General features: G+C 53.8%; 1 protein-coding gene across 1 annotated transcript; it reads left to right on the top strand.

Moving 5' to 3' along the window:
- Window positions 1-8,960: 8,960 nt before the first annotated feature.
- NMUR1 (neuromedin U receptor 1) lies at window positions 8,961-13,185 on the top strand. Its single transcript, XM_066193867.1, has 3 exons — window positions 8,961-9,194; window positions 9,663-10,559; window positions 11,805-13,185. Exons 2-3 carry the CDS (start codon window positions 9,665-9,667, stop codon window positions 12,206-12,208), a joined length of 1,299 nt encoding a protein of 432 aa, XP_066049964.1. The 5' UTR covers window positions 8,961-9,194; window positions 9,663-9,664; the 3' UTR covers window positions 12,209-13,185.
- The last annotated feature ends 13,229 nt before the right edge of the window (window positions 13,186-26,414 follow it).

The raw sequence follows: 26,414 nt of genomic DNA, 5'->3' as shown, positions 1-26,414 counted from the left end.
TCCCTCCTCCCCCCATTTAATATTCCTTCTTGCCCATTTTCCGGGAAATCCTGCACACCTCTCCATGGACAAGCCCAGATATGCTCCAGGCCCCTTTTTTCCCCGGGGGTCACCATGCCGGCACATCCCCAGGGTGCCCCATCACCGCGCCCAGCCTTGGGGGTCCCGGGGGCTGCAGTGAGGGGACACAGCGCGATCCCCCGCTCCAGCCCAGCACGGGGGTGCGGGGGAATGCCTGCCCTGCCCGGGAGCCCCATCCCGGCGGGGCCTGCGGGCGGCCCGCCGTGGCCCCGCGGCTCCCGGAGCTCCCCACGAGTTCCCAGCAGAGGGAGCCCAAAGGACGCGGATCGTGGGCGCCCGGACACGCCACAACCCGGGGAGGCAAACGGGGACTGTCACCCCTCCGTGCGGTTTGCAAATGCCCCGAAACCTCCTTCCGGCCGCCACACAGCCCGGGGAGAAATCCCGCGGGTCTGTCCCTCCGTGAGCCGTCCCTGTCCCGGGGGGCTGCACCCCCTGCCAGAGCTCTCCTCCAACCCAGGCGCCTGTGCAGACCGGACACATGGGAAAACAGCGGCTGTGGCAGCGAAGAGGGTGTTCCCAGACCCCGGGGTAGCCCCGAATCATCGCTCTGACAAGTGGATTTCCCCCAATTCAAACCATCACCCGACATCATCAGAACACGGTGAAGCATCTCTGCTCTGATCACTTTGTGGTGGATGTAGTTAGCCTAAATTAATGCAGACACAAAGCACCAGAAAGGGAGGGTTTGAAATGATGGTCCTGGTGCTTTTGGAATGTCGGTTCGTGGCATTGCACCAGAAGATTTCCCGTTCACACCTCGTCATTCCACAGGTTTGGGTACTGTTGGACACATTGTTGGTGGGAAAAGGGAGCAGGATGGAAATAACCTGCCAGATGGGGATGGGAGATGGGTGGAGAGGGAGTCAGAGAAGAAATATCGAAGGCAGTGCTTCATGATGTCAGAGGAAAGTCCCTCCCATTTGCCCAGCATTTGTTCGTTTATTTAAAGCCCATCCTCAGTGGCAGCCATGTGGAAGGGGATTTAAACCAGCCCTGGCCCTGAGTGAATTAGCTGCTACGTTTTGACTACGTGTCTAATCTACCAAAGTCCTCTCCAATTCCTGCTTTCCACTGAAACGTGCTGCTTTCTTCAGCAGCCAGGAGATCTGGGGGCTCCAGCCCTTCCCCTGCATGAGGGAAATTTTGGGCACATTAGAGGCTGGGTCTGAAAGCAGGAGCCTGCCACAGTGTCAACAAGAACTAGAGAGGCTGTGGGCCAGGGAAAATCATGGAATAAATGGGATCTGGGCCAAATCCAGGCAGACAGTGCCAAGCTGCTACTCAGCCCTGCTGCCAGAGCAGTCTGGCACAGACAAGGAGAGGAAATCCCAGCCAGACCTGGCATTTAATCCTGACTTCCTGGTGAAGTGGCTGAAAATGTTCAGCTCTTGGGGACTTTGGGGAACAGAAGCAATCAGTGGCCAAGACACTTGTGGAAGGCTGTCAGGCCTGGCTGGGAAACCCCAACATGGCCATCGGGAAGAAAACACTTCCAGGTTGAGTTTGTGCCCCGGATTCTTCACAGCAGTCCCAGAGAAGCTGGAAGCAGGGTGTGCATGTCCCAAGCCTTGTGGTGATGTGGGAAAAGCTGCCTGTCCATCTGGGAAACACCTCAAGGAGGGAAGAGAGGAGAAAACAGGAATTCCCTCAGAGCTGCTATGGCAGGCAGGAACACAAAGGAGAACTGAGGCATGGGAGAGTGGACTGCTGGGATGGGGTGGGACAGGGCAGTTGAAACGTGTGGATGCAGAGCTGTCCCCTACCCTCTCCTGCAGAGCTGCTGGTGAGGGTGGCACTAGGTGGCTGGCAAGTGTAGGGTTAACCCAGCCCATCCCTCTCCAGGTACTGCCCAGCCTGGCCCAGGTTCGGGTGGTGCCAGGACCATAAAAGGGCTGGGGGAAGCCTGGATGAAGGGCTGATGGGGTGGAAGGGAGGTGTTGCTTTCTTCAGGCTTGAAAGGTGGTGGCAGCAGAGCTGTGCTGCCACACTAGAGCCTGTTCCGTGGGTTGAGAGTGTGTTGTCCTGAACAGCACTGGGAATTTTCCTATGGCATGACTATGCCTGATGGCTTTCACCCACTCACCACCATCCTGCTGGAGAGGAGAACTGGACTCACTGGACCTGTTGTGCTTGTGAGATGTGGGTTTGGGAGTATCCTTAGTGGGTGCAGGTGGGATGTTTAATTATTCCTTCCAGTCTCCTTCAGAGTGTGAAAATCAGGCTGAGATTCTCTCCACTTAGAGAAAAATGTCATCCCTTTTTGTCTTCCATCCCCTGGTCTCAATAAAGGGCAGGATGACTCTGGCATCCTGCTGTGGTCCCCTGGGGTGGGTGTCATTTGGACCTGCCACCCTGTATCTCTCTGTTTAACCTGTCAGTGCCTGTGTCCCCATTTCTGCTTCACTCCACCACTGTGCATGTCACACCATAACTAGGCTGATGTAACTTGGCTTCTTGTTCAGCCCATTCTGAGCCACACTGAGTGACCTCTGCTCACTGCTGGAGGGGGTGAGGTGATGCTGACAGCCCTGAGAGGTGCAGGTGAGCCCTCTGGAAAGTCCAGGCCATGGTATTTCTTCCATTTCTGCTTCTTGCCCATCCTGGTGTCAAATATCTGATCCATCCCAGGGCAAAAATCAGACTCCTGGATGCTTCAGTGTCCCTGGCCTCTGAGATGATCTCTTCTCCCTGAACCAAAGGGATGTTCGGGCAGGTTACACAAAGAGCTGGGAGCTCACTGTGAAGCTCTCCCCATATCCAGCTCAAATTTGCTGGCACCAAAACACTACAAGTTTCTGAAGGGGCTGGATCCACTGGAGCCTGAGCATGTCCTGTTCTCTGGCACAGCAGCACTGCTGGCAGCTGTCTCAGAAATTCAGGTGCTATTTGCTGCCTGTGCTTGGAGTTGAACCTTGCCACCAATTTGCTAGATTTCTTCTCTCAGTGCACAGAGTGTTTCAGGCTGTTTATTCACATTTGTGGCATGTTTTCTTCCTCCTGGGGCTCAGGAAACTTTCATTCATGCTGAAGTTTCCATATTACTATCTCTGAGGGTTCATGATGTTCGAGTTTTAATTCTCTCTATATGCAGCATAAACTTTCTGATGGAAAAAATGAACGTCAGCACGTGTCCCACATTTTTTTAGTTGAATTTCTTTTGGATGCAAAACAAGAGTGGAAAAATACAGCCCTGAAGTTTATTGGTACCTGGAAATTGAGTCTCGGAGTTAAGTCTTGTCACAGGACACAGAGCAGAGTGTGGCATTTTTGCATAGGGAAGGTGCACCCCAGCCTTTTTTCCTTCCACTGCAGCAGCAGAAGTGCCAACAACCAGTGTAAGATGCTCCCACCCGCCCAAGTTGCCAGCTGTTGCACTGCAAAGAACAAAGCAATAAGGAAAATGGTGGTGTCATTAATGTGATGAGTAAATTGGCATCTGGGGATGTCAGCATGAAGAGCAATGCTCTCACGTCCTTGTCCCTGCCACCCCCATGGTCCTGCCCCTCAGCCCTGTCCCATGCCAGACTTGGGAGATGCTCATTTGCAAATAAATTCATGTGAAAGTGCTGCAGGTCCTGTGATGAATTTCCCTCTCTGTCCTGCATCTCTGTTTGCTGCCATGCTTGTGTTTCACTGGGATGTTGTTGTAGCTGATTGGGGTTTCTTTATGAGTGGAGGTTTTGATCTTGACTTGGAGAGTGAGTCACTAGATGGCAAATGGGATCCCATCCCAGAGATGTCATTTCCTCACCCGGTGTTCTTTGCAAATGAGGTTTTGCAGAGCTTGAGCAGCTGTTTTTCCTTCCAGCTGAAAGCTTCTTCCCAGGCACAATTAAAGACATGAATTGGGTGCTGAGAGCTGTGCATAGGCAGGGAATTAATATCTACCATGGCCCAGTGGGAGATGTAACAAGTCCTGGCAATCAATCCTGGGAGGCCTGGGGGCCACCATAAATCAATCTGTGAGTGCCAAGTGGTTGTGAACCGAGGGGAGGGGAGGGGAGAGAGGCCATCCCTTTGCTGTGCTATGTAGTTACATATTTTTGGTAACTCAAAAAGGAGGAGACTTGGAAAGTAACATATAAAGCCATCAAGTGACTTCTTGGTGCCTGGTCAAATGCCCTAGACCCTGCTCCATGTAAATGTATTTTGGACATGGACTCGCTATAGATGAGGTGGTCCCAAGCTCATTATGTGTTGGCCAGGATGTTTTCAGCTGGCAAAATTCTCCTTTGGTTGTCCCCTGGCTTGGCTCTGCTGCTGAGGAAAGGCAGGGCTGCTTTAGCCAGTGCCCAGTCCCTCCTGCCCACCGAGTGTGCCACAGCTTTGTCATAGAGCAGGTTTCAGCCAGGATGAGGGATTTCCATCACAGCTTGCTTGCTGCTTCTGGGGCTGGAGAGCACCCTGCTGGCAGCCCTGGGACCTGCCGTGGGCTACCTCTCACCCTCCCCAAGCTTGGTTTTTTCGGGTTAAGGAAAATGTGGTGGTAGGTCTGCCCTTAGTGTGGGATGGAGGCCCACAAGACAACCCCTTCTTGCAGCTGCATCTGTCATCTCCAGGTAGAAAATGCTATCTCCATTACTGGTTGCATCCCAGTGTTGGCTCTGCCACCTCTGATGACCCTGCACCATGGAGCAGCATCAAACAGGAGCCAAGAGAGGTGGCAAGGGAGAGACAGCAAAGCCCTGGCCAACAGACACATCCACAGTTTGGGATGAAATAATCTGATCCTTTTTTGATCTTGGGTGATTCATTCTGACCTCAGTGAAAAAAACGTGGTCCCCAGCCTCGTGATGGATGGAGGGCACAGAGCTGGGACTGTGCAGATTCCTGTCAGGATACCTTGCCCTGCAGCCAGCCCTGATCCAATTCTATCACTGCCCAGGGGCCACGGCCAAGGCATCGCCCCGGGGTAACTCAGCCTAATGGCAAAAGCCCCGTGCTCCTGCCAGGTGAAAAAGCACTTCAAGTCTGTGCCGGCCCTGATTAGCAAAACTATGGTTGCCATGGAGCCTGAATACCTGCTCATAGAGTGCCTGCCTTCGCTGTCCCTCAGCAGACCCAGGGGACACAAGCCATGGAGCAGAGGCCAATTCTGCTGTTCCTTACAAAGCTGATTGCTTTTATCCCAGTGAATATTGAAATGGTCTTTTTTGGGAGTTTGTTTTTAGTTTGGTTTTTTTTTTTCTTTTTTCAGCCTCGTTTGGGGTAGAGGAGAAACGTCCCTCTCCAGCTATTCCTCAGATGAGCTGTGGGGCTCTGTGTGCAGAAGTTGCTGCCGGGAGAAACGCCAGGCTGTGAGTCTGGCACCAGCCCTGCATCCCATAGGAACATGGCTAACTGTCCCAGGGGAGCAAAGGCTCCGTGCTGTTCCTTTACCAAATGCCTGCACTCTGGAAAAGGTGCTGGCCAGTTTATGAGCAGCTCAGAAAAGGGGATTTGGAGATCTAGAAACAACTGCCACTATTGTGAGAGGTTAAGATGTCACCTGGTTAGGGTGTGTGAGAGGGGAAGAGAAGGTAAAAATGCTGAGGTGAGATTTTTGAGAGCGGGTACAGCTGTTACACAGTGTAAAAGGCCTCTGGAGAGTTAATGAGTAGAAATGCACAGGATAGTGATGGCTAAAAAATTATTACAGGAGGGTGTCCCACACAGACAAGGATGGGTGGGTGGGCTCTGCTGGGTAAAACACAGCAGGGCTGTTTGAAAAGGCCACCCCACTGACCTTTCTGTGCAAAATTATCCAGATCTGAGCCTGTTTTATGCCCTGTAGGTCTGTGTGGCCCTTCCTGGCCTTGATGTCTAAAAAAAGCATCCTCCTGCTCTCTGAAATGCATCCTCTAGCCTTGTCATCTCCAGGTGATCAGAGGGGCAACTTTGAGGAGGCAGCCCTCAGCAAAGAGAGAAGCCCTTTTTATACCCCCATGGCCAAAAGATCTGCTTACTTTTCAAGGGGAGAGGGTTCATTTTTCCCCCAAAGCTTCATGACCCTGATCTGTCTGTGCTGGCTATCTCTGCCCTGGAAAATTTGCTGCAGCAATAGCCTGAGAAGGAGCTGCTCATCTGCTTCCTTCTGTGGCAGCAGAATGCAACCCAGGGGCTCTTGCCTGTTTCAGGATAGCACAGAGGGGACAAGGGAGTGTCTGTGCCTCGGTTTCCCTCTTGGGTGCAGTGTCACTCTGAGGCTCAGTGGCTTTTCATGTTCAAAACCAAAGGGTGTTAATTAAATCTGCAAATGGGACAGAGAGATCTGCTACCACCTGGAATTCTGGATCTGACAGCCTGAAGGGACTTGTGATTCATTTTGGAGTGAACCAAGTTTTGTCTCGTCCTTGCTCCTTGCAAATCATCCTTCCTCTACACACCTGTTGTCCTCAGGAAGGAAAGGAGGCTTTAGGGAAACAGATGTTGAAGTTTGTCAAGAGCTCAGCAACATCTCCACTGCTTTGTTCCAATCCAAGCAGCCTCCAAACACCCCAGTCCCAGGAGACATCCCCTCATCCTCCTGGGAGTACAGGACACACAAGCCATGAGAGTTCCTGTTGGGACAAGGACAGAGGGGCAGAGCTCAGGGGGTTCCTCTGTGGCTGCATGCAGGGAACAGCCTCTGCCCCCAGGATGGGGAGATGGCTGTGTAACAGTGCACAGAGCTCAGGGAGCACCTGGGACTGTGCTGGGAGCTGATTGCCTGTGACTGTGCTCACCAGGGCAGTCAGAAAACAGAGGGAGACAGATGAGGAATGGAAGGGAGCAAGATTTCCTGGAATGTTTCTTTCCATGCTGCAGTCCCTGAAGTGGGCTCATGCTGAGGCTCCTTGTGCCTCTGCACTGGCACAGATCTGTTCCCTGCCTTGGGCATCCCCCAGGGAAAACAGCCTGTGCACAATCTGGAGGCAGGGAAAGAAATCCCTGCCTCATCACTTACTGTTTGTAGCTCTGCCACCCAGGGGGTGTGACCTGCAACGTGCCAGTTCCCTGGCACTGTCACGCATCCTGGCATCTGCCGAAACAGCCCTGCTGAGCCCTTGCCAGCATCATCCGGCTGCTGTCCCTGTGTCCTGTCCCAGCTGTCACCAGCACTATGCTATAACCCCGTTTTACTGTGTCTCCATCCCCGGAGGGGATGAAGTTTCATTTCCTCACTTCCATAAGAGCAGGCAGCAACTCTTTTCCTTCTCCCTCCCAGTTTCAGACACTGTTTCCAGCTTGTTGATTTCTTCCCTTGAGGAATGTCTTGTTTATACTCATTTACCCTCCAGGCCTTTGGCTTCAGCAATTCCTCTCCTCTGGGGGAAAAGACGATTTCCTGAGGAAAGTCAAGGTTCAGGGCAGCCATAGACCCTTCCTGCCCTTGGCATGTTTGCTCTGCCAGCTCCACTCTGCTTGATGCTTTTTTGCTGCAGGAGCAGAGGTAGGGCCAGGTCACGGCTACCAAGACAGCCCAGGCTTTGCTGGTCTTATCCTGTCATTCCTCGCCTGTTCTGGAATTTGTTTGACCAAAATCAACAAGGAGCAAGCGGTACATCTCCATCAGCTGTGTGCTCTGGCATCAGGAGGAGGATTGGGCCATGCAGGACCCCAGAGGCTGTGTCCTGGTGCTGGAGGCCACCACATCCAGGTAGCTCCTCACATCCTGGCCACCAGCACCAGGCTTGGCAGTGCAGTGAGCTGTGCTGGGGCTCAGCCCGCGCGGGAGGGGGGCGTGGGGCTCGCAGCAGGTCTCTCGTGGCAGGTCTCTCCACGTTCCTTCCCCACGATCCCTGTCCTGCCTGCTCCAATTCAGCCCTGCTGGGGCTCTTTCAGCTCAGCCTCTGTGCAGGGTGGGATGGTGCTGGGACGGGCAGAAGGAGGTAACTCCCGAGATGCCAGAGCCCTTCAAGGCGTCATCCGTGGGGAGACCGGGTCCACCTGCGCCCTGCCACCCTCGGAGGGGATGAAGGGACCGGCGCGTGTCCCTGTGCCCTGGCCGTCCCGCGGGGTGGCAGTGCCCGGGACCGTCTCACGGAGCGGTGGAACGCCGACCGCCATCCCCCGCCCCCTCCTCCCCACCTGCGGGGCCGGGGCGGGCTGCAGGGCCCGGAGCCCCCACCCGCAGCCGTCAGCCCTTGGCCGCCGCAGGCGGAGCGGGTGCCCCTGGGCTTCTCCGGCTCCGGACGGCTCTCGGACCGTCCGACACGTGGAGGAGAGAGGAGCCGCGGGCGGAGCGGCGACACGCAGCCCTGACACGCGTCCGTGGGGCTCAGGAACCGTGAGTGGGTCTGTCCATGTGTGTGCGCGGGTCTGCGCCACGGCAGAGCAGGGGTGTTCCCGGGCACGGGGGGTGAGCACGGAGGACGGGCGGGAGCGCGGACACACCGGGCGCGGGGAGGGAGCTGAGCCGGACGCCGTGCACGGGGCGATGCTGCGAGTGCAGCAACTTCCTAGCACCCAAGTGTGACGGGAGCCGGCTGGAGCCACCTGCTTCACGGGGGAGTGATTCGGGTGACCCAGGGAGTGCACATCTGGAAGTGGGAGACCTCAGGAAGCCTCTGGGTCCATCTGCATTTCCCCGAGATGAGGCCGGACAAGCGGGTGCTGCACAGGCTCCCGCGCCGGACGGTGCCAGGGCGGCCGCGGGGCTGATCGATGCTTTACTCACCACCGAGGCCACGCAAATAATAAATGCCGGCGTGGCGAAGGCTGCCGGAGGGGCAGGAGACGCCTGTGGCCGCCCTCCCCGGGACTCTCAGAGTCGATGGAGTTTATTACCTTAACGTTATTTCCTCTCTCTGAAGGGCAGCTTTTTGGCAGTGCTGCTTTGCAGATAAGGAGCCAGCCCCTGGCAGGGGCAGGGTCTCGGCACTGCGATTTGTTTGGCCAGCGGTGGGAAGGGAAGACCCTGGCACAGCCCCCAGCCTCTCAGCTGACAGCGGACAAGAAGGAGAAGGTGGATAAGGGCAGGCGGCTTCTCCGAGCTGAGCTCCGAGGGGAAAGCAGCGGCAGGATTTCATTTGCCTGCCACTTAAGGCAGTGAAGTCTGCATCCCCTCCCACACTCCCTCCCCAGACCTGACCCTGTCCGGCGCAGGGGTGGTGGGACCTCAGCATTCATCTGGAGTTTCCCAACAAGCCGTAAGTCTTTATCTCGTTGGAAAATCAATTTTCCCTCTGGCTGTTTTATTGGTTGGTTGCCCTGCCAGCCGTTCTACATATCCGGTAGAACAGCGACCAGGAGAGATTTTTGGGGCTAGCTTTTTGGCGCTGTATCCTGCTCTGCTTACAGAGCAGGAAAACAGGACAGCCTTGCTGACATTCCCTGATGGGGCAAAGGGGCTGAGGTAGACTGGGGAGATGCCAGGGTTGTTCACAGATGGGAAATGGGGCAGGAAGCACTTGGGAAGCCTTTGGGAGTTTAGATGGAAGTTTTGTGTGGTTTCCCAAAGGAAAGGCTGTGTCTGGGGCAGGATGGGTATGAGAGTGCAGAGCCCTGGTGGTCGGCAGAATCCCGTCACCCTGACACCAGTGGGGAGAGGGACAGTGGGAGCAGGGGGAGCAGATAAGTTGGGAAAGCATTCTGCAAACCTCTCCATCTCTCCACAGCCATGAATCCCTATGTCAACTGCTCCAGTTCCGAGTTCCCCCTGCCCCAGCAGGACTTCCCTGTGGAGCCCATCAGCCCCGATCTCAGCAACAGGACTCACCCAGAGACCTTGTTCGACCCTAAGGATGCCAACCTGACAGAGGAGCAGCTGCGGGATAAGTACCTGGGACCTCGACGGTCCAACTTCTTTGTCCCAGTCTGTGTCATTTACCTGCTGATCTTCTTGGTGGGGGCTGTGGGCAACACGCTCACCTGCATCGTCATCCTCCGGCACCGGTTCATGAGGACCCCCACCAACTACTACCTGTTCAGCCTGGCCGTGTCTGACCTGCTGGTGCTGCTGCTGGGGATGCCACTGGAGCTGTATGACATGTGGAGCAACTACCCCTTCCTGCTGGGGGCCAGCGGCTGCTATTTCAAGACGCTGCTCTTCGAGGCCGTCTGCTTTGCCTCCATCCTCAACGTCACAGCCCTGAGTGTGGAGCGCTACATCGCTGTGGTGCACCCCCTCAAAGCCAAGTACGTCGTAACCAGGAACCACGCCAAGAGGGTCATTGTCACTATCTGGGTCTTTTCGGTCATCTGCTCCATCCCCAATACCAGTGTTCATGGGTTGCAGCCTCTCTACGTGCCAGGACGGGGGCGGGTGCCCGATTCAGAGATCTGCACCCTGGTGAAACCACGCTTGACCTACAATCTCATCATCCAGGTCACCACCATCGTCTTCTTCTTCCTGCCTATGGGGACCATCAGTGTCCTCTACCTTCTTATTGGCCTGCAGCTCAAGAAAGAAAAGATGCTGGAAGCCTTGGGAGCCAAGACTGGCAACAGCCGCAACTGCCACAACACTCAGGGGCAGAAGAAAGTCAAGAGGAGACAGGTCACAAAGATGCTCTGTGAGTCAGTGCTGGGGATGGCAGAGCCAGGGAGTATCTCCCAAGGCTGTGTTGGGAGGGTGCTGGGGTGAAACTGAGTCATGGACAGTCCAGAGCACTGAGGCTGGGTCATCCCAGATGAAGGTCGTGGGTCTGGCTTGCAGAGTGTTGGGGCAAAGGCAGATCTGGTGATTCTAGTGCAGCAGTAAGGATTGCTTGGGCCAGCTCCCTCCAAGCCATACTATATCCTCTCCTCGAGGGAAATGCAGGGTGAGAAAGAGAAAGGAGGTGGGTTGGGATGGGGTAACCCACTCCCCCATCCCTCCACCCAGACCTCAAATCCTAGTGGCAGTGTGGGATTTCCCAGAAGGGCAGCACTTCTGCCCAGCCCCACAGCCTCTGTAACTCTAATGGGGCAATGACCCAAGGCTGGATTGAACCATCCTCTTTCCCACTGCTCTTCACTCTTGCTCCCCTCCCCAGCATGGTTCCCAGAGCCTCTGGCCCCCTTCCCAGGAGTGGGAGCTGGCTGCCCTTGGGTAGCTGCCTCTCCCTGGCATGCTGACCTCCACACGCTCCCAGTCCCGTGATGGCACAGCCATGGCAGACTGCCCAGCCCAGCAGCAGGGCGAGGGCTGCTTCTCCGCCACCTCCCAGACAAGTGGTAACTCTGGTTTCCAAGGCACTTGGGCTGGGCTGGGGACAAAGATGGACCTGTCTCCACATGCCAGAGAGATGCATTGTGGCATGGGAATGGCAAAGGACCCCAGGACTACCTGTACACATACATACCTACACCCTTTCCTTTCCATCAGCAGAGCTGGGTTATAAAACAACAAAAAAACAAAACCAAAACCAGAGCACAAGGAAAGGTCTCAAATAGCTCGTGCTTCTTGGACTTTGCTGGTGAAGGTGGCAGGTTTCTGGAGGCTGGATGCCAGTAGGGGCGTGAGTCCCCCAGCTGTGCTGCATGGCTGTGACAGGGCCAGCTGCCTGCCAATGAGGAGTGCAGAAGTGTAGCACAGAAGGGCCTGAAGTAGCACTGGCCGGAGATGGAGGGAGGAGATCCTGTCCAGACTTCCGGCCTTGCCATGACAAGTCCAGAAGGCACTGACGGGACCTTTCCCCTCTCCTTCTTCCTCTCTCTTGTGCTTCTTTGCTATGGCCAAGGCTGAAATGGGGCAGTGCTTGGCCAGGGACTGGATCTCTCTGTGGGGTTGGTGATCCCCATGCCCCCAGTAATACCGGCTCCTTGTCTCCCCACAGTCGTGCTGGTGGTGGTGTTTGGGATCTGCTGGGCTCCCTTCCACACCGACCGCCTCGTCTGGAGTTTTGTCTCCACCTGGACCAGCGGCATGCTCCACATGTTCCAGTACATCCACATCATCTCAGGTGTCTTCTTCTACCTGAGCTCGGCTGCCAACCCCATCCTCTACAACCTGATGTCCACGCGCTTCCGGGAGATGTTCAAGGAGGTGATGTGCCGCTCCGGCCAGCGCCTGCCCTGGGCACGGGGGTACTCGCCCAGCGTCACCCGCACCACCACCCGCAGCACCGAGTGCGAGGCCCTGCCCAGCACCAACGGGCTGCCCCTCTCTGACCCCGAGGAGTACGAGCTGGAGGACATGGAGAGGGGCCAGGACACCTCCCACGACACGTCCCTCTGCTGAAGAGTGGGAGGATAGGGAAGGATTGCGGGACCAGATTTCCTCACCACCAGCATCCATCTGACTGTGGCACTCATCCTGTGGTGGGGAGAGGGGCAGGGGTGATGGAGGGATCCCAGCCTCTCTGTGCTGTCCCACGAGGATGGAAAGGCTGGTTGTATCAGCAGCACTGCTCCAGGGACATGGTGGCAGTGGGCTTGCTGTGCCCTGGATGCATTGCAGTGCATCCCACTGTCCTCAGCACCAGGCCTGGCCAAGGCCAAGGCATCCCTTGTAGTGTGGGGACAGCTGACTTCTACATCAGGGATACGTCAGCAATCCCTAAAAATATTCCATCCCTCCTGGCCCAGTGGGATGAACTCGCAGGTACTGGAGCTGGGGACATAGGCATCCCAGGCTGTTTTGGGACACAGGGATGGATGGGTGCCCCCAGAGGTGCTTGCACCTGGGCTGAGACCCAGGGGGGGTGTGAGAGGTTTGCATGTGATTGTGGACAAATCCCATGGGGAAAAATGGTCTGTGGGTGCCTTCTCCCTTGAGACCTCCTCAGAGCTGTCTGGCACCAATGTGACTCAGATTTTCTGGCACATGTCTTCAGTGGTGCCAGCTGGTGCCTGGCTGCAGGGTGCTGGTACAGCTCCTTGCTTCCAGCCTTTCTCATGGCCTGCACTCCCAGCCCTTTGAGGGCAAGGGAAGGAGCACGGCTGCTCCCTCCAGAGTTGGAGTCCATGGGGGAAAAATATGGGACAAAGGGATCTCCAGGCTGTTTGTAGTGCCAAGGCAGAGCTTCATGACTGTCTGTGTCACATGAATATGTTCCCCTCTCCCCTCTCTGACCAGCATGTGGTGGGTGCTAATCTCTTCTTCCTCTGCCCACTGTGGTCACCTGAACTTGTGGGGAATGTGGGGAGCCCTCCTCCATCCCTGCCCTGCATGGGCTTAGCCTCATTGAGAATTAAAAAAAGCCACTGACCTCATTTGTGCCCTGCTTGTGTCCCCCAGCACCCAGCTCTGCTCCTAGCATGGGACTGAACCCAGGCCCTGCTCCTGGGGAGGGTGACAGATGGGCCACGTGCCAGGGTGATGGACACCAGGGGTGTTTCACCTGATCTCCCTGGGGCCTCTGCTGCTGTGGTGGGTCTGCAGGTCCAGGGACACTGAGGGTATGGCAGGGAGGGCACAAGTGGGATGCCTGCACCCTTCCTGGTCTCTCAGGCTGAGCTGGGGCTTAGGACCTTTGCAGAGGGACAGCTGCCTCTGGAGCAGTGGCCATCAGTCCTTCCCCAGACACACAGCTTGGAAAATGTCACGAAAATGCCAGGGAGCGTGGGCTGGCTGGTCATGCTCTCCCAGGCTGGAAGGACCCATCGATTTCCTGTCTGAGATCAATGCTGCTACCTTCCCTATGTACACCAGGTCCTGCAGGATGAAATATTGAGGAACTGAAATAGAAGCTGAGGGACTGCCCAAGCAGTTTGAGTTCTGGTTTTGCACTATTTACTAAACCCCAACTCCCTCACAGCTCACTCTGGAGGCTCCCCTGGCTCAGCATCACATGGCCTTGCCTCTGGTCAGTGTGGGCTAGCCTGGGGCTTGCTTGAGCAGAACTGGGTGAGCAAGCCCCAGGCGGAGCACTGGCAGCTGCTGTTCTGCTCCCAGCCCCTCCTAGGCACATTCCATGGGACCACAGCCAGGCCAGTGACCAAGAAGAGGCAGGGTTTGGGGCTTGCACACTCCCTCCAGCCCTCATCTACCCAGTCCTGAGTTCAGAGGCAGTGCAGCTGGCTTCCCCTGCTCCCCATTCCACAGCCAGATCTGCCATGGGCAAAGCCCTTGAGGGGGTCCTGATGGGTGCTGCTGGGTGAGGGTGGGCATTGGGCTGCAGTGACTTTGCCTTTCAGGGTCCTGCTGACTGTTTGCAGCTTCTCTCTGGAGGATGTCAGTGTGGTCGAGGGCACTGAGATCCATCTGTTTCATCCTTTCTCTCCTGTTGGTGATGGTCCTGGCAGGGGACAGCACCCTGGCAGCCATGTGGGGCCCCTTGTTGCTGCTGCGTGGGTGGATGTGACTGATGCCTCCTTGATGGCCATTATTGCCCCATCTCACTTCACCCAGCTGCTTCCTCAGCCACAGATCTCCAGGGAATGGCTTTTTAATAGGCAGTCAATAGTATTTTATAATGTAGTGACAGACCTCTGCCTGGAGCTTTGGGGTCCCTCGTGCTGCACCCCGGGCAAACTTGTCCTGCTGCTCCTGAGCAGCCAGGCTGTGCAGGGATACAGCTGTGGCTGCTGCAGCTCAAGTTCCTTGGTCAGTGTCAGAGTGTGTGTTTCCAGGGTTTTTTTACAGGATCCTTGGTTGCAGCATGGCTGGGATGGAGTTCAGAGCAGTCAGAAAGGTGAGGCACTGGCTTTGCCTTTTTCCAGCCTTGTGTTCCCAGCTGCCCAGACATCTCCTGACCTGGGACTCCCCATCCTCCTTGGTGATCCCAGATTCTCCTCTCTGAGATGCACGAGGGGAATATGCAGCTGAAGCCCTGATATTTTGGGTGATGATGCTGGGACTGCCCCACCACCTGCTCCACATGCACAGCTGGGCCAGGATCACCCTGGAAAGCATCCCAAAAGCTTGGCAGAGATGTAGCTGCAGCATGGCTGGTGGCAATTCCTGGGTGGAGATATATGAGCAAACTTTGCTCGCCTGGCTGAGTTTTGATGGTGAGGAGATTTCCTGGGTACCACATGCCAGCTGGACTCCCAAGAGATGCTGGAATCAAAGGCTGCTGGGCAAGTCCTTTAATCCTATAATTAATAGTAAAATCTGCATGAAACCTAATAAAAAAGGAACTGATCTCCTCAAGGAGAATGGTATCATGAAGTGCATTTTACATCTCTCCACCACTGGGAAGGCAGTGGTTGATGACTCCTTCCTGCCTCAGGCTCATTGCAGCCCCCAGGAAGGGAATTTCAGAGCTGTTTGCTCCAAGAACGATACTCCCCACTGCCCTGAGAGAGGTGTTTGCTCCAAGAACGATATTCCCCACTGCCCTGAGCCCTGAGGATCAGCCTGGCCCCTGCCACCTTCCCAGTATAAATTGGAAGGATTATTCCTGCCAGGGAGGTGGTACAGAAACAAAGGGACCTAAGGAAATGCAGAAGGCGAGGATGGGCAAGTTGTTCCCACTGCTCCCACCCGTGGCCAGGGGAATGACTGGTGCGCCTCAGGATGGTTGGGAAGAAGGAGCATTCCAAAACACTGCCTGGGAGTCAAATAAATATGACCCAGATGGGTCAGACTAGAGGTTAATTGAGGGGCCAGGAGATGCAGGGAATGTGTGGATGCAGTTGCTCCATGTTTTGGCTCGGAGCTGGGAGAAGCATCTCTCTGTCCCTGCAATATGGAGCACGTGGTCAGGTTGGGCTCCATGCCACCATCTCCTCTCCAAACACTTTGTTTCTGAAGAGCTGTTCCCCAAAACTTGTCCATCTGACCTCCCAGACTTACAGCAGCTTCTGTCCCACTGCCAGCTCCTGCCTAATCACCTGCTCCTGGCTGCAGGAGAACCCTCCTGCCCCCCCAGCCCCATGCCTGCTCAGCTCCTGGAACTCTTTCCCCTGCATGCCCTGAGTGACAGAGTGTCTCCAGAGCCTCCAGTGAAAAGATTTATCACCATAGCTTTGGGGATTAAAAAGCAATCCATCTATGAGGCTGCTCCAGCCTTGTAAGGCTTTTTTTCTTTGTGCTGTGATTGTTTGCAACAAGCATGGGGTGGGGTTTTTTCCTTTATGGAGCCAAACTCAAGTTTTACAGCAATTGCCTTGTATATTTGTAGCCATGATAAATGGTTCCAGAGTGTGCCAGCGGATTTTTTGCTGCCCCTTTTCAAGGCAAAATGGTTTCAAGGGAAGGGTTGTTTTTCCCTTCCTTTACACGGCCAAGGGATGGGGAAAACTCGTACAGTGTGAGTTTGGCAAAGCCCTTGTGAGCCTGGGAATGAGCAGTGCCTGTCTAGGGCTGCCATGGATGCAGCACAGCAGCCTTTCCCACCAAGACCCCAGCCTTTGTTAGGGGAGGAGGGAAGCAGGAAAATGTAGAGGTCAAGAAACTGTGCTGGGTTTGAGCTTAGGCTGCTTTTTGAACCATATTTCATTTATTCCCCTTATTCCAGGCTAGTGGCAGTGGTGAAAAGCCAACACATAGTCCCTACAGATGGTGATGGGCAGCACAAGATAGGCAGAGGGGCAAACAGAAATGCAAGAAATCTCAGAATGATGGAATAGTTCAGGTTGGAAGGGACCTTTGAATGTTTTCTTGTCCAGTCCCTAGTGTATATATGTAGAATTTGATTCTGCTCCTCAGGGACTCCTCTAGGCTCAGTTTTTTGGCCCATACCAGAGGCAGCCCGTGTTCCTGCCTGGCTCCTCAGTGGCTTCCCCAAGAGCCAGGGTTCTCAGAGAAATCAGCTTCCAGGCAGCCACACACTGCAGGGAGGCAGCGTGGGGAGCACAGCCCAGCCAAGGGCCTGCATGGAGGAGCTCAGGTGAAGCTCCAGATGCTCAGGCTGACTCAGCAGTGGAGCACTGTGACTGTCACCTGCACTAGGGACAGTCTCCTCTGTGTCACAGCAAACCCAACAGCCCTAGAGGGATGAGGCCATGTGCAGGGAAGTGATGGGGTCCTTGTACCCCACCTCTCCTCACCTTAGGGCACACAGGAAGAGAAAACACTAGACCTAGAGGGACAAAGGGCATCTCTAAGAAGTGAAGGCATGTGTGTTGTTCCGTGTCTGAAATCCCACCGTCCTGCTAGCAGGGTGAGGGGAAGGACAGAGGTGCAATGCACAGTGCCCTTCCCCACAGCCCAGCAGGGACAAACCATTAAAGCCACTGGGCACCTTCACAGGCATCAGCTGGGGCAGGGTTAAAACCCCACTACAGTGGATTAGGAGAGACTGCTTAGCCCGCACCTTCTCCTGTAGCAATTCTGTGGTTGCTAAAGATGGCAGAATTTATGTCAGAGAAGTCTGTGTGATGCTTAAATTGGTTCATGGGGACACTTCGGTTAAGAAATGAAAGTGAAGAAAGATAATTAGCACTGCAATAAGTGGATTAAAGTCGGCTGGATGGCTGAGCTCTGAGGCAAGTGGGGACTGCTAACAACTGGCTGTGATTGCTGGCAGTCTGACTGGGGGATTGGGCTCAGGGCCCTGAGACTGACCTGGAGAACAACAGTCTGCAAAGGGCTTTCCTACAGCCCCACAAGCTGTACTTAGGGTCTCCAGCACACATGTCCCAGGGTCTGCCCTGGTCCCTGGGTGGGATGTGGTGGATGAGGGGGCACCAGTCCTCTGGGTCTCATTGAGGTGGAGCAAATTCCAGCATGAAGGGGAAGGCTGGGAAGACCAGACTGCAAAAAGCTAACTTTTATCTGGTGTTATATATATATACAGGACCAGTGAAACTGGTCCCCGACTAGTCCCTATTGTCCCTGACCAGGCTCCTAAGGGCAATGGTGTAGTACCTCAAGGGGGAATGTCTCCTTATGGACCATGTGCTTTTCTATAAGGTCAGCTCCTCTTCAAATATGGTTCTGAGGGTATTTGCTTCTGCTAAGGACTTCCCTGTGTTACAGCCAGGAAGGGAACAACAGCCCTTGCTCCTCCACCATGCCCATATGGCATTTTCCCCTCCCTCCTGGCACCTGGCAGTGCTTGGGCTGAATCTCTCCAAAATAAGTTTGAATGAAAATAAGTAAAACCTAAGGTATGGACCCAGGCTCAGGGCTAGACTCCAGCTGTCTCTGCTGCAAGGTTATTACAGAGGCAGACTTTAATTACATGGGTTTATCACTCTTTGTGCTTATCATGGCAGCCAGGGCAAGTTTGTCTTCTCAGTTCAGGACTATTTAATGTGGCACATTGGAGAAAACTGTCTGAGAGGATTCAGAGGCCAAATTCATCTTTCTTGTTATCTTTCCTGGGCGGGTGGAGTGACTGTGACGCATTAATGACCATCTCACATTAACGATGCTGAGACTGAGCATGAGACATCCTCTCCTGCTCGCCCCCGGAGCTCACATCAGGCACAGGATGGTTCCAGCTGGCCCTGGGGCTACAAGCCAGGTCAAAAGCTGTGTATTTCACACAGAAATCAGCCTGGGGCTGCCAGGATGGGAGGACACAGGTTCCCAGCAGGTATTTGGCAGAGACTGATGGATGGGTTCTCCAAGACCGCGTCTCCATGACCTGGCAGGGCAGGCAGTGCCTCAGGGGCAAGAGCTGCCAACAAGCGGCAGAAAATGGAGACACGGACATAGATCTGGTTTTCCTCAGTTCCTGTGCCTGGCCTCTTCCAGGACAGCTGATAAAAACTCCTTGCTGCCTGACACTTGCTTGTACTGGCTTGCAAAGAAGCTCAGCAGCACTGCCCTCCTTCATCCCCAGGCAGGGAATGTTTCTCGGAGCGGGAAATCCCTGAGGCGTTTCCGTGTGTCCTCTTGCACGGCAAGAGCCTCAGCACACACAGGGCTGTCCCCTCCCCAGACAGACCTCACTGTGGCAGGCACCTGATTTTCAGTGTCCTGCTTGCAGGGAGAAGCATGAGCCTTGAGCCCATTCCTCCCTTCCTGGCATTTTCCACCACCCCTATGACAGCATCCCATCCCATCCCATCCCATCCCATCCCATCCCATCCCATCCCATCCCATCCCATCCCATCCCATCCCATCCCATCCCATCCCATCCCATCCCATCCCATCCCATCCCATCCCCCCTCCTTGGCCATCTCTGGCACCCCCTCCCCTGCACACCAACCCCTCCAGCACTTGGCTTGTTTAATTCCTTTTAATTTGTCATCCCTTGCTCAGAACAGCTGGGACCAATTTGCTGCTGCTGTCACCAGAAAGAAATCAAGTTAATGACAAGAAAGACATTATAATTTAGGAGACCCATCAAGCCTCACCGCTGTATTAATAAGGAGCAGGGAGGATATTGCTGCTGCCTGCTCTGTTCTTCTCTCCCACACCTACAGCCCCAAGCCATCCTGGGAGCCTGTTAGCAATGCCAGGCTCAAGCTGACTTATTGCATCATGGTTTGCAAGCTCTTCATTCCTCTGGTGTTTTCCAGTGATTTCTGCTCTGGCTAAAGGAAGATCCACATCTCTCTGCAGATCTTCACTTCTCCAAACTTACCCTGGCGTCAGCTCCAAACGTCTCTACCAGCACTGATTTAAACAACCGCCTTGCACAGATGGAAAAGCAAATGGTTTGAGCTGGATTTCGTTCCTATTTTTCTGTGGCAATCCCGACTGACAGGCGGTGAGTCCATCTGGCAGGAACCTGAAACACAGCAGCAAGTGCTGTGCTCAAGCATCATCTGCAAGATGAGGGCTGGGTGAGGACTCCTTCAGGCCCTTCTCATGGATGAAGGGAGATAGATAAGATGCATTTCTGCTGATTCAGTTAAGGATGGTCGAATTAGATATACAGCAGCAAAAAGCTGAAAGAAAGAAAACACAGTAAGTGTTGATAATTGGGCTGAAAAGCACCCATTTGCATTTATTCTGCAGGTCTGTGTTGGGAGAGGCTGGGGCCAGCAGTGAGGCACCCTCTGCATTGTCCATGGTTTCCTCTCCAAACCTACTAGAAACAGGTTTGGGGATCTTCAGCCCCATTCAGGATGTCCCAACACTCAGCTTTTCTGTCACAGTGATGATTTTGGTCACCATGCTCGAGCCAGGAATTGGGAGAACAATTTAAAACAACAGGAAAGATCAAGCCAAGCAATCTGATATCCTTTCAATTCAAGACCCAGAGGGAGCCAGAGCATCTCCAAGCACAGACTGCAGGGAGACATGGTCCCACTGCAGTCCTGCTCTGGCAAGGGACTTGCCTCAGCTGTGTCCCCTCCTTGCTGGTGAGGGCAGGTCCCCTCCTGCTGCAGCACCAGACAGTGTGAATTCACAGGTCACCCCACAATAACTGCTTTTGGCAGCTGGGACACTCATGAGTTTGATGTGGCCAGAGGGCACTTGTTGGCATCTTCAGGACCTTCTGCTCTAATTTTTCCTCCTCCAAGAGGCTGCTCTGTGTCCCACAAAACCAGGCTTATCCCACAAGAGAAGGATTTAACTTTTTTTCCCAGAAAATAACGAGGCATTTTGCTGTGAGCCCCCAGGCTGCTGCTGTACCTCTGAGCCCCCCTGTTCACTGCCTTCACTCCAGACTCTGTGGCAAGAGCAGGATCTCCTTTCTATAGATGAGAGCAAGGGCAGCAGAGGTAGAAAAATGGGTCCTGATTTGTGCCCCTTTGGTCTGAGGCACTGGACAAAAGAGAGATGGCTCAATAAGAGTAAGCCAAGTGACTATTCCTGCTTGGTGCATTTCTGCACCCTCCAGCCATTTCTGTGCTAAATGCACCGTTCAATACCAAGAGGGTGAAGCTCAGGCTGTGGAGCACTGCCCTAATCCTGCAGTCATGATAGTGCAAGGATAGCTCAGTGCTCTTTTAGACTCACCTAGGTTTGCCTTTAGCTGCTTTTCCAGCAAAGCTGGTGTCAGAGCAGGCACCTGAGGATGCACTCATCCCCCCCTTTCTGTGTTAGAAGTGGGAACAGCTCTTGGTTCCCCACACTTGGCCAGTCGGCAGGACCTTTTCAATTGTCCCAGCCTGGTCTTTTGGCCAAGGCTTTGGCAGGAGATGGTTGGTGAGACCAAGCTCTGTGTTAAGCCCTGCACTGCTGCCGGTGTTCATGAGGGCCTAGGGCAGCCCTGGACAGAAACTGCCTTTCTCCTTTCTGCACAGGCAGCCTTCGCCCACAGTGTGATGGGGCCAAAGACAACCCATTAAAATAGAGAAATGTGGCACCATTGTGGCTGGAAATGTTTAGACTTTCCCTTAAATTTCCTCTTTTTCTTCTGGACTTTTCTCCCAGTCAGATCTCTTTTGCAAACAGGTTTGCTCCCTCCCAGGCTGTGGCTCATCCACTGGGGATCTTTTATCGCCTTCGCCTGGGTGATGCTGGCCCTGCAGCAGGAAGCACTTTGTGTGGAGGAGCTGTTTCTCTGGAGTGATACCTGGAGCCAGGGTGAGGATGCAGGCACAGGATGAGCCCCAGGAGGGCGGCAGGACCGGTTTGGGCACTCCTCAGCCCAAAGGCACAGGGTGATGCCACCTGCACCAATTTCAGCAAGTTTAGGCACGAGGCTATGAGGCTCCCAGCCCGGAGGGTGCAGGGTTTGGCACCCATAGTGGTGATGATTCATTCTGCTCCTGAAAAAGGGTGCAGAGCAAGCACTGCTCCACAGCACAGTCCCCCAGCCTCTGCCCATCACTGCACGGGCACACTCCCAAGCCTCAGAGCAAAGGAGTGTGGAGACACAGCAACGTGTTCCCTTACCCTCACAGCATCCTCAGGAAATGTTTCTTTCCTAATAACCCAGCAAACCCTTACTGAGGCTGTTATACACATATATGTACCAACACAGGTGTGTGTTCTAAGCCTCAGAAAGGCTTTTTTAGTGTAAATGCTCACCCAGTCAGGGCTGCCTTTCCTGGGGAGGTGGGACACTGGGAGTACCAGTGCTCCTTCTCCCCTGGCTCAATATTCCCCTTCAGGTATATCCAAAGCACCAGAGGCACCTTCTTCCTCATCCCTGGGTCTGTAAGCAAGCACCTTCCCTTCTCTTTCTTTCCAGGCTTATTTCTTTTTAAAGACTCCGTTAAGAAATATACTTAAAGAGGTTCAATTTCAAGCCATGAATCAAATGTTTGGGAGAATTGCAACCTCACAAAGATGAATCAAACTGCAAACAGTGCTCAGAGGTTATTTACCCCACTGAGAATGACTGTAAAATCCACACTTTTTCCAATTGGCAGTGTACCCAGGGAGACTGCCATCCCAGACAAGGCATAAGGTGCCAACGACTTGTAAATTATATTCATGGACCTTTGATTGGGCAGATGCTGCATTATTGGACTGTGGCATAGGGCAGAGAAAGTAATGAAGGCAAACAGTGGCAGAGCCACCAGAAAAACAAATCAAATAAGGGTTTGACTGCTTGATCTTTACTTGGATTTGCTCAGAGAAAATCGCAAGTGCTTTTGGTTTTCATGCTGGAGGTCAGGAAGGGCTGTGTGGGCTACCCTTATCCTTGGGCAGGGGGTTGCTGATGTGGGTTTGAAAGCTTAGGTGGAAATTTTGCCTCTCGTGGCTTTTTAGCCCATATCTGTTCTGTCCCTGAAGTGGTTGCAGGTGGGGTAACCCAGCGTGCCATGGCTGGAGGGGCAACGCCTCAATCCTGGGGAGGTGGAAAAGAACTCAGCACAGGATGGTCTTGAAAAGGGTTGCTCTGCCTGCATGATGCTGCAGGTCCTTCCTTCCTCCATCTTCTAGAAATGGCCCTTGAGCATCCCCCCCTGTCCAGGGGACATGGGATTCCTGCCACGTGCTGGGCTCTGAGGTCCCTGCAGGTGGGAGGCAGTGCAGCCTCCATCCTTCACTGGGTGAGAGCCCCCTGAGGAAGTGTGCAGTAGCCACCAGCACATCACGTTCTGAGGGTAGACTCTGCTTCTCCCAGCAAGCAAATTGGCCTCTCCAGCTTGGAGCAGTGCTCACTCAGCTCACTCTTATGTGCTTAATCCCAGGCAATGTGTAGGCTCTGCCCTGTGCTCCACATCATGTGCATAATAAATATGCTAAAGCAGACAGCTAATTATTGGGAATGTAAAGCCCGGCAGGAGGTGGGCTGACATTCTCATGCCTTTGCCATGGTTTGTTATAAAAGGGTTGTACAGCTCAGATTCATCTTCCTGATCCCATGGCTGACAACATCCTAGAGCTGTGCTAGGGGCAGCACTGATGCTCAGAGCCCAGACTCCCCTCTCACGGCCAGGGGGGCTTCCCTGGGGTAAGGGCAGCCCCCTCCTCCGTGGTCCTTGTAGCCCCTCCCTGTTCCCCTGCTCCCTGGGCAAAGCTCTCCCTCCTGCAGGTTGTCACAATTAATGTTGTGACAACCTGCAGGAGTTGAGGTTTTTCACTACGTGCTCCCATCCCACGTAACTATCGTGTTCCTCAGGAGCAGCTCATGCCGCTTCCTTGCCATGATATGAGCGATTATTAATGCATTAGTGTTGGGCTGCTGGACCATAATGTCTTTATAGTCAATAGCATTAAGCATTTAATTACCCAGCGGGATGAATCGATGGGCTTCTTTCTTTGCTCTACAATTAAAACCGAACAGGAGAGATGCAGTGTAATTTTCAGTGCAATTTTCAGAGTTCTTTAAGCTTCCTCTGCCATTTGGTACAGATGGAGATGAGCTGATGGCTTGTACAAGATGGGAAGGAGAGGACTTTTCCCCAAGAAACCATGTTCTCGCCTCCCTCCCAAGATGCAGACATCATGATCGCAGCTTGCCCAGCTAAATGAGACACCACTGGGTCATTCAGGAGTAGGTTTTTCAGGTCTGAGGCACCAACAGTGGGGAAATTATTGCTCTGAGTCTTATTTTTAACTATGGTCCTGGGAAGTTTCAAAGCAGTGGTTTCATCTCACATCCTGCAAGTGGGAATTTCTGTGGTGAGAGCTGGTAAGTGAAACAGTCCAGTATGCTGTTGGGATGAGGCACAAACAGGCTGAGAATGGGCTGGGCTGGAAAAGTACCTTCAGCTCTTACTTTTAACCTCCTTTTCACAGAGCTTGCTGCAGGGGGGCAGATGGATGGTGAAATCTGGATGGGCTCAGTCTCCCTGATGCCCTAGCTCTGACCTTTCCCAGGTTCACAGGTGGTCAGTACACCTTGACACCTGCCCAGGCCACTTCAGCTCTGCAGGAACAGTCAAGTGCAAAGTAACCCCTTCCAAAAAACTCAGCCCATGGCTGGACCCTGCAACCATGACAGCCCTTGGAGTGGCTGTTCCCTCACAGAAGCAAGTTGGGACAGGGGCTTTGCAAACTGCATGGATGGGGCTCAGTGGGCAACTTTAGCTGGGAGAACACAGGACAAAAGCTCTCCGGGGAAATGATGGAACATTTCCCACCGAGCTTAAGAAGCCAGCCAGCACTTCCCACTGGCACTGATGCCTGTTTCCTAGAGCAGCTTTGGCTCTTGCTCCTTGGCAGAGGCTGGGACCTGTTATACTGGGGACGTGTGTGTGTGTGTGTGTGGCTCTGCTCTCCCTGACGTTACTTGGCTCTGTTCTGCTCCTAGAGGTAAGGACACAGGGCATGCTGCTCACTGCCCTTTCTGAGTGATGGGTGCATGTGGCTCCCAAGCAGGGATGAGCTCACCCCCTCACTCAGACACAAACACAAAAGTAAACTTTGATATCACAGAATCTTCTGAGTTGGAAAGGACCCACAAAGATCATTGAGTTCAATTCTTAAGTGAATGGTCCAAATGGGGATCAAACTGGTGACCTCAGCAGGGGAGTTGAGAGAGACTCCTGCTTTTCCAGTTTAAACTCAACAAAGATTTAATTTTTTTTTTTTAATTGAGAAGGAAAAGAAGAAAAAAAAAATCCCTGGTTTGGGTTTGTTCCAGGCAGAGCGTCTGCCTTCCCCTGGCCGTGTGCCCAGGAGCTGCCGGGAAATGGAAATAGCCCAACACAGGCCTGGGAGCACAGGGAGCTTCCAGCAGGTAAAACGTGAACAGACAGATACAAAGGCCCAGGTCACTGCTCCGTGGGGCTGTACCAAGGGGCAGATGTGCTGAGCCACAAGAGTGTGCAGATGTTTTACTTGGATGTCTTCACAGCCATCCCTGGAGACCCAGTGCTTGTCTGGATCTTATTCCCTATTGCCCCAGCTCTGGGAGGTGAGTAGGATGCAGAGAAATGCCCATGCAAAGAGGAGCTTCCCCCTCCGGGCTGTCTCCACAAAGGTCCCTAAAAGCCTTCCCAAAATGTTGCAGGGCAATGCAGGAAGATGTGCAGTTGTATGGGACTGTGACGTGCTCTGGCTGCTGGCCTGGCATTGCTAAACTGGGATCACCTGTAGCTTCTCTCCAGACTGACTTCCCCTGGGTTATGAAGGATTTGCATGCATTGCTTCAAAATGCCTGCCTATTCCCATCTCACTGACTTCCTCCACTTGGAGTTTCTCTACTCCAATGGAGAGAGAAACGTGCTCCCAAGGTCTCCTCTCACCACCCAAATTGCTCCACATCTCCCAATCTTGGTTTGTCTTTATCTTACACCTACTGCACTTTTCTCTCACACATCCTTTTTTACTGGGGCTGCACTTGTTCTCCTGCTGAGCAGATCCAGAGGGGAGTGCACCTGGCTGGGAGGCTGTGTGGGCTTGCTGGGGTCTCACAGGCAGACCACAAGATCCTGGCGCCAGCTCCAGGCAAGGGGCGTTGGGGAGAGGAACTGGCCTGCCAGAAAGGACATCTTAGGGGAATTGGCTCCTTCTGGGAAAAGAAACCCTCTTTTTCTGTGCAGTGTACCAGAAATGATCACTACAAGGAATACTTGGAGGTCATGTGGAGACTAAATCCGCATGTACAAAACTCCCTGTGAGAGTCACACCTAGGTTTCCTTGTCTGTGAACCCCAGGAAATGGCACAAGGATGTCCTGGGTTACAGCATCTGCCAGAGTATGGGTATGCCTGGCTCCAGGGCCCCATGCAAATTCTTGCAGCATCCCACCTCAAGAAAGGATGCTTCCCAGAGAAGAAATCCCGGACTCTGCCAGGCGCTGCTGACTTTCATCTCTGCAGGCCAGTGTGTCCCAAGCTGCCCATTTCAAGGCAGAGGATGTGCACTTTTCTGTGGCTACTTGAATTAAGTGCCATTTGTCACAGCAAGCCCTGCACCCTCTTCATACTCATCACCCTTGAGGACTCTCCTCTTGGCACAGACAGGGGGATAATGAAGAAAAGACTTAATTAGACTACTACACAGTCCCATCTCATTTGCTGTCCTTCATTAATCAGGGCCTGGGGAACTGTGCAGTTGGGAAGAGAGAGGACAAGCCCGGAGTGCTTGGTGCTGCTGGGTCACCATCCATCAGCTGTGGAACCTGCTGGCATAGGAGTAGCGTGATGGGGTGAGGTGGGCACCAAGGGGGCAAAAGGATTTTTTCAGTGAGACACAGGGTTGTTCAAAAGGTTTTGAGCAGCACCTAGACCTGGGATTTGTAAATTTGCTTTTATAGTGTTTTTTTGGGGTTTTTTTTCGCTGTCACCTTTACCATGGCACATATTGGG

The sequence above is a fragment of the Chamaea fasciata genome, unplaced genomic scaffold (assembly GCF_029207755.1).
Source record: "Chamaea fasciata isolate MVZ Bird 193981 ecotype frontalis unplaced genomic scaffold, bChaFas1.0.hap1 SCAF_11, whole genome shotgun sequence".
Classification (NCBI taxonomy): domain Eukaryota; kingdom Metazoa; phylum Chordata; class Aves; order Passeriformes; family Sylviidae; genus Chamaea; species Chamaea fasciata.
This window is presented reverse-complemented; position numbering and strand designations above follow the sequence as displayed.

What these genes read in the sequence shown, in the direction of transcription:
- NMUR1 (XM_066193867.1), top strand. Translation starts at nt 9,665, where the DNA reads ATGAATCCCTATGTCAACTGCTCCAGTTCCGAGTTCCCCCTGCCCCAG. An exon ending in ACAGGTCACAAAGATGCTCT is followed by an intron (nt 10,560 to 11,804) that starts GTGAGTCAGTGC and finishes GTCTCCCCACAG; the next exon opens with TCGTGCTGGTGGTGGTGTTT.